The 7507-nt window shown below is 44.5% G+C and overlaps 1 protein-coding gene across 2 annotated transcripts; it reads right to left on the reverse strand.

Annotated features, from left to right (window-relative positions):
- Positions 1 to 466: 466 nt before the first annotated feature.
- On the reverse strand, positions 467 to 3268 carry LOC125542968 (uncharacterized). Of its 2 annotated transcripts, XM_048706201.2 has the most exons (4): positions 2529 to 3268; positions 2350 to 2458; positions 1873 to 2018; positions 965 to 1391 (listed from the first exon to the last, which is right to left on the reverse strand). In XM_048706201.2, the coding sequence occupies exons 1-4, from the start codon at positions 2574 to 2576 to the stop codon at positions 1359 to 1361; spliced, it is 336 nt and encodes a 111-aa protein (XP_048562158.1). In that variant the 5' UTR covers positions 2577 to 3268; the 3' UTR covers positions 965 to 1358. The 2 variants fall into 2 exon arrangements, 1 of the variants encoding a protein (XP_048562158.1); XR_007298210.2 differs by lacking the exon at positions 2529 to 3268 and adding an exon at positions 467 to 885 and having other exon boundaries at positions 965 to 2018; positions 2350 to 2463.
- Positions 3269 to 7507: the final 4239 nt, after the last annotated feature.

Raw genomic sequence — 7507 nt, forward strand, 5'->3', positions numbered from 1 at the left:
TTTTTTAAGAATAGTTAACATTTTTATGAAATGTGAACACATTTATGAAAAAGATCATTTTTCAAACAGATGCTTTTCTTGCAAAGAGTTTTTTTAGGGGCAATAATGTTTTGTTTTTTGAGGTGTAATAGCATTTTTCTGTATAATATTTTTTTAATGTTTTGTTTTTTGAAAATATATTTTTCTGCAGCTGTTTTTTGCACAACCCACATCATGTGATATTTAACAATGCACGTGCGATGCACGTTTAACAATGCAAAAAAATATTCTTAGTGGGATACTTAAGTGATGTGTTCATAGTTGGACTGTGAGCAAGGGTTATGTGGGTGTCAGGTTTGACAAAGTAGTGTGTAAAAAAAAGTTTGGCAAAGTAGGGAGGTGATATATCCCAGTCTGGTATAACTGTCAGGAAAAATAAGAAACCAATGAAAAAAGAACTTAATATTAATAGACACATCAATATCAATAGAGACATCAACCATAGAGTTATGTATTCACATTTGCTATGATACATTTCAATATAATTTACATATATACATGAATCAAAGGTCAACGAAAAAGAGGTGCAACACTTAAAAATACAAGTGCTCGTCATTGTCGCCATGTGCTGCAGCTAATAATAGTAAAAAAAAAAACTGTGGTTCTCTAGGAAGTTGGAACAGCAACTTACTAATACCAATTCGGCAGCTACAGTGAGTTTATTCCTCTTGAAACATCCATGTGGTTGGCTCATGTTGCCCAGCCTTATTTTTAGAAAATGGTGCTATGTTCTGAAATTAGTACCACATTCGGAAATGACATCTTGTGGACTCTTGGAGTACAATCCAATTCAAATCAAATTAATCCACAACAGCTTAGGATTGAGTGACCAATAACAATTTTTATCTGAACACAACAATGACAGTGGAACAGGTTCAGTTAAACAACTCTAAGAGATTTATTTTTCTGCAGGGAAACAACTCACCTTTCCAAGAAGCAACCATGTATTCCTTTCCTCCTTGAAGTCTTAGAACTGCAGCCTCCACTTTGGCTATCAAGAGCAGCAGCAGCAGCAGCGCATCTCCGGGACTTTTTCCAGAAACTCGTCTCTAACATGATTTACATTTTCACTCATGCCCACACATAGATTGACATGCTCAACACTCGTTAGTCTTGCTAATCTACAGTTTCTGGCAAACACGCGTTGAACCATTTTTCAGGACACTCCAAGAAAGCACCAAAATTTCCACGACTGAATCACAAATTCACAATCATCTAAGGAGCAGGTACATAAGTAAACCGATGCAATTTACAAAAACCATAATTAATCTTGGCTTGGCGCATCCTTTGCAGACTCAGTAGGACTGAAAATATCGTCCCTAGTCAATAATCTGAATAGTTGACTGCAAAACCTGTACAATCTGATGAGCATTGCAAATTTAAAGAGGTTCTAGAATAATTATTGAAGTGTTGAGAAGTGCCTAGTGCACATGAATAGAACCCCAATAGAACGCCAAAGGACCATCCCCAAAGCCAGAGAATCTCCATAAGATTAGTCAAATAGGAGTTATTAACAGTTCTTCATGCACTCATGTAGTCATAAGTTCAGTTTTGGTTGCCTAATCTTGGATCACACAACTGTCGGATGCAAGCTAAAACAAAGATGTGAAGAAAAAGACTGCTCCTTGTAATGTCAGATTGTGTGATCCTTTTGCTTGCAAACTCAATCTATGGTGCTTCAGATAGACTGAGGATCTGAACCAAAGTTACAAGAGTGTTCTTTCCCATGTAAATAAGCGTTGGAGATTCTTTCCCTGTTCCTATCTAACTTTGGATGCAAGAATCTGAATGTGTCATTGTAGAACTGCAATAATTGACTGAATGCAAACTTACACTTGATTGAGCACTTGAACTGTTGTTTTTTTTGCAGGCAACGCCCAAGTTGTTGTTGTCGCTGCAGCTCAAGATCCACGCCTTCCTGCTCTGGCTGTCCGTCGGCTTCCTGATGCATGTCCGCGTGCTGCTGATCAGCTCCAAGGCTGTAATCACATAATTAAGCAATGCACATCTCAACTTACCGGACAACATGAAGGATAGATATCAATATTTTAGCAGATAAATTTAAGACTTAGATGCTCTGAATTTCATCATTTGCGAGAAAAATGATATTGCAAGGTACATCATTTTATTGTACAATCAGCTCTCCAAAAGCACCTAAATTTCAGTGTACAATCAGAATTGCTAAGAACCATTTGCTACAGAACTTACAGGTGTACCGAAAGATATTCATCAAGAGCTAGCTAAACCATTTCATATATGAAGCGAAAATCAAGAATTACTGGCATTAAGGTAAACCGTCAATGCACATACCCAAAAATTTGAAGCAGCCAATTTGACTACGTTGGTCTGATGATCCTTCCATTAGTCTTCGTAGGAGCCAAGTTGTTAAAAAGTAGTACAAGGCAATATAATTTGCTAACTGCAGCAGAAACGGCCATTAGATTAGATTAGAAGATGATTCTGAAAACAATTTGGAGCCGAAACCAAACCTTGCTGAGCCCTCCACTGCCTCGCGTCCGCACATTCAAACGCACCATGCACGCAGCTCTCCTACGTCTGCTGAGTGTTGCCGGCGAGCTCCTTGGCGCCTCCAAGCGTGTGTGCTTGCTGGGGTGGAGAAGGGGAGCGAGGTTCGGTGATGTGGGCAACGATCGCTGGCTCGACTTGGTCTAAGGGCGAGCACGGGGCAGTCAGTGGGGGTGGCGACTAGGCGATGGGGCGGTCGGGCGGGCTCAGCGGCCGGGGCGGTGCCACGCTGCAGCCCGTTGAAGTGACCACCACTCCCTTCTCTCTCCCTCTGGCCTCTCATCTCCTTCCCGTCCTCTCTTTTCTCTCCCACTCATCTCTCTCTTCTCTCGCCGGCGTGGGCCATGGCGCGTCCACCAGCCATTGTGCTCCAAGCTCCGGCCGTCTTCCTTCCAGATCCGCCGCTTGCGCGCAATTTCCCACCGGATCCGGCCAGATCCGACAGGTCCTCGCCGACTGCACCATCGCAAGGCCGCCGTCAAGCTCGGCGTCGTGGGCGACGCCCCAGCCCTTCCCGCTCGCCCGCCTCTCCTCCATGCCTCTTCATTTTCTCCTCCTTCGTCTCCTCGCGTGGCTCCCGCCTCCCCCGCAGCTTGATCCGGCGCCGGAGCACAGCATCGCCTCCCCTCCCCATGGCCGCCCCCTGAAAGAGTTAATTGCATAGAACTACCACACTTGGTCATTTTTTTGCCATGCAGTACCAGCTCAGAGCCTAAGGCGTTGTTTGAATAGGTAGTATATACAAAACTGGATCTCTACAAACTAAGAAAACAGTGTAACAAAACTAAAATCCTGCTTGGCAACTCCAACTAATCCGCGTATGCAGAAAACTTAGTTTTTCAAAAACCCAGATTTCAGGTATATGGAAAAACGACTATTATTTGTTTTTCCACAAACGCGATTTACATAATATGGATTCTAACGAAAACAGAGCGCGCTTCCTAGCCGGGATGAAGGGGGCACAACGAGGGTGCTTAGCCCGATGACCTCGGGGAGTAGAGCAATCGCTCGCCGGCGGCTGCGTATGGAGTCGTGCTGGCCGGAGGGGACGCGAGATGCAGCCGGCGGAAGAGTCAGTACAGGGGGATGACGAACTCGGGGACCAGCGGAAGCCCTCGCCGGTGGCTGCGTGTGGAGTCGTACAGGCCGGAGGGGACGCGAGATGCAGCCGGCGGAAGAGTCAGTACAGGGGGATCACGAACTCGAGGACCAGCGGAAGCCCTCGCCGGTGGCTGCATGCGGAGTCGTGCAGGGGGATGACCAACTGAGGACCAGCGGAAGCCCTCGCCGGCGGCTGCGTTCAGAATAAGTGGAGGTCGGAGGGGAAGCGACGGGAGGAAGGGTCAGTGCAGGGGAGGGCGACAACCTCGGAGGCTAACGGAAGCCCTTGCCGTCGGCCGTGCGTTGAGTCAGTGGAATCCGTGGGGAGGCAAGAAGTAGCCCGAAGAGATGACCTCCGATATCAGGGGAAGCGCCCGCTGAAGGTCGCACGCGGAGTTATGGAGGCCGGAAGAAACTACAGCAGCAGTCTAGACGGTGGACTCATACGGTATGATGTCAAGGTTGGAAGTCGCAAAGCAAAGAAGGTCACAAATGAGGAAGTATAAGACTAATGTTTGCTATCCAAACACAAAACTCTACGGAGCCAGTTTATTATTTTTCTAACCCAAACAAAGTTTGTTGTAAACACGTTTTCCACAAAAAGGATAGCAAAACCGGTTTTCCTAGAAATCAGCTAAAGATTCGTTTTCTATAATCTTATCACTAATACTCAGTATCCAAACAACCACTAAGTGTTGCAAAACGATCTAAGCCATGTATAAACATGTATTGACAGTGTATATGACCGCTGGAACCCGTGTGTCAGGAGCAAACTTGGCATATTTTTTTACAGAAAACACCCTTGTTGTAAATTTAATCACTCAAAGCCCCGCCGCCTCCCCTGTCCCCTGCCACCTCGACCTTGCCGGCCTCCCCTCGCCGGAGACCAGTCGCTGGCTCGCCGGAGCAGCCGCTGGCTCGCCAGAGCCCCGGTGCCCCTCTCCCTTCTCCTTTATTTCCTCTCCTCTTTGCTAGCTCGCCAGGGCAGTGGTGGTTGGCGACGCTGGTGGGACGCACGGGTTGGAGATGGTGGTGGCGTGGGCGTCGCCCAGATCTGGTGTTAGGCGACGAGGGTTGAGGGCCGCGCAGCGGCGTGGTCGCCGGTGCCCGAACGGGAAACCAGCGCTGGATCCGAACTCCGCCGCTGTGTGCCTCGTCCCCGAGTCCCAGATCCCCTCAAGGTAGACGAGCCAGCGTAGCATGGGCTGCAGGACGGCCCAATCGTGGCCCAGTGAGGCCAACATATTTTTTTCTGAGGCCAGCACATTCTTTATCAGTTGTTTTGGAATTATATGTTAGTACTATTTAGTGAAAAGCACCAAACCCACGCACGGTAAGTTTTTATGTGGATTAGTATTATTTAGTGCCAAGCATGAACTTTTTTCTAAAATTTATGTGGATTAAAACACAAATGTAAGAAAAAATTTATGTGTCTTCACTCAGGATCACACGCATGCACAATTATTATGCATCATCAATATACTTTTGAAATACGCAATTAAAAAAATTATATGCCCAACTCACAGTTACTGCATATATTTGTTGTATTTTTTTAATGCACAGTTATTCAAAAAAATGATAACATGTACTAAAAATTATTGTGTAATCGTAATAAATTTTATAATGCATGACGAACATTTTATAAAATACATTTACAATTGTTAAATACGCGTTCAACATTTCCCAAAAATGTTCTGAACATTTTTTCTTCAAATGCACAAACACTTTATTTACCTTTCAGAGTAATTTTAAAAATTTTGAACATCAACCAAAAACAAGGCAGAGACCAGCAGGTTTATTCTTCAGACGTTGTATATTATAAAATGTTCAATATATATACGATGAACTTTTTAATATACTATGCAATGAACATATTTTCAATTATACGGCGCGGCAAACTTTTCTTAATGTCATATAATATTTTTGTTAGTATCGTATAAAAACCGGAATGGCACGGAGTTTAAAGACGTATACCCATACGTTGACGCATAGGATGCTCAAGCAAACGTGCGCGGGATCGAGATTTCCGGCGGACCGACACGCGATTTTCTACTTTGTAGAAAAAACCGAATGACACAAAGTACAAAAATATTTACGCGTGCTTGTTACCGCAAAAAGAGTAGTAGCGCAGCAGTAGCGAGCTTCCCCCTCCAACAGCTCGTCGCGAGTTTGAAACCCGGCGGCACACGCGCGGGCTGTTATTTCCCGAAAAACATGGTTTTTGTGGCAAGGCCTTTTTTTAATACATAGAGGATATATGCGTGATTAAATAAAAAGTAAGGGTTCTTTTTGTAAAAGAGCATGCCACGTCATCTCCTGACACACGGGTCCCAGCGGTCAGATACACCATCAGTACGCGTTTATACGTGGCTTAGACCGTTTTACAACATTTAGGCTCTGAGCCGGTACTGCATGGCAAAAAAAATGACTAATGGTACTGATTCGTTACGACGTGCTGAAGTGTGGTAGTTCCCTGCAATTAACTCGCAAAAAAAGAAACATAAGGATCACGCGTTGAATACTCTCAAATGCAGGGGTGTTCCTGCAAAAAAATGTTTTCTCATATACCCACTTAAAATAGGACTGTGGGTTAATTTCGCAGAAACTGAGGGACTTTTTGCAAAAAGGCCGATGACAGACAACCAGAAGCAATCGCTGGTTATTATTACTAGCAAAAAGCCCGCGCGTTGCAACGGGAGAGAAAACATAACACACGCTCTTAACTGAACAACCGTCACTCAAGACCACAATAGGTCCATCTCGTTTATTTTTGTGTCAAGGCCTTTTTTTAACACACACATGATATATGTGTGATTAAATAAAAAGTAAGGGTTCTTTTTGTAAAAGAGCATGCCACGTCATCCCCTGACACACGGATCCCAGCGGTCAGATACACCATCAGTACGCGTTTATACGTGGCTTAGACCGTTTTGCAACACTTAGGCTCTGAGCTGGTACTGCATGGCAAAAAAAATGACTAATGGTACTGATTCGTTACGACGTGCTGAAGTGTGGTAGTTCCTTGCAATTAACTCGGAAAAAAAGAAACATAAGGATCGCGCGTTGAATACTCTCAAATGCAGGGGTGTTCCTGCAAATAAATGTTTTCTCATATACCCACTTAAAATAGGACTGTGGGTTAATTTCGCAGAAACTGAGGGACTTTTTGCAAAAAGGCCGATGACAGACAACCAGAAGCAATCGCTGGTTATTATTACTAGCAAAAAGCCCGTGCGTTGCAACGGGAGAGAAAACATAACACACGCTCTTAACTGAACAACCATCACTCAAGACCACAATAGGTCCATCTCATTTATTTTTGTGGCAAGGCCTTTTTTTAACACACACAGGATATATGCGTGATTAAATAAAAAGTAAGGGTTCTTTTTGTAAAAGAGCATGCCACGTCATCCCCTGACACACGGGTCCCAGCGGTCAGATACACCATCAGTACGCGTTTATACGTGGCTTAGACCGATTTGCAACACTTAGGCTCTGAGCTGGTACATCATATTTGTGTTGCCGCTTATCCTCCTTCTCACCCTCCCCAGCGATGGCCTCGGTGTTCACATAAAACAACAAAAAACGTGTGTTGAATATGGTTAATCCTAAGGCGTCTCTCTCTCCCTTTCTCCCCCCTCTCCTTCTCTCTCTCTTTCTCTCTCTCTCTCTCTCGCTTTCTCTCACTCTCGCGATGGAAAATCTGTTGTTTTCCCCTGCGACATTTTTTAAAGGTATGCATGTGTAGTTATTGATGTTTTCTTTTCCGTATACGGTTATAGTGGGGTGTTTATTTGCAATTCGGATCGCCGCTGGTATGAAAAAAACAAATCTTGTGCCA

This window comes from Triticum urartu, chromosome 3A, assembly GCF_056163025.1.
Source record: "Triticum urartu cultivar PI428250 chromosome 3A, HENAU_Tu73, whole genome shotgun sequence".
Classification (NCBI taxonomy): Eukaryota; Viridiplantae; Streptophyta; class Magnoliopsida; order Poales; family Poaceae; genus Triticum; species Triticum urartu.

Bases quoted from the DNA above. Each gene is read 5' to 3' on its own strand.
- LOC125542968 (XM_048706201.2), bottom strand. From the start codon at position 2,576: ATGGTGCGTTTGAATGTGCGGACGCGAGGCAGTGGAGGGCTCAGCAAG. The intron at 2,459-2,528 runs GTTTGGTTTCGG...TTTCTGCTGCAG, and splicing joins GCAGTGGAGGGCTCAGCAAG to TTAGCAAATTATATTGCCTT. The intron at 1,392-1,872 runs GTAAGTTTGCAT...CAGATTGTACAG, and splicing joins GTTCAAGTGCTCAATCAAGT to GTTTTGCAGTCAACTATTCA.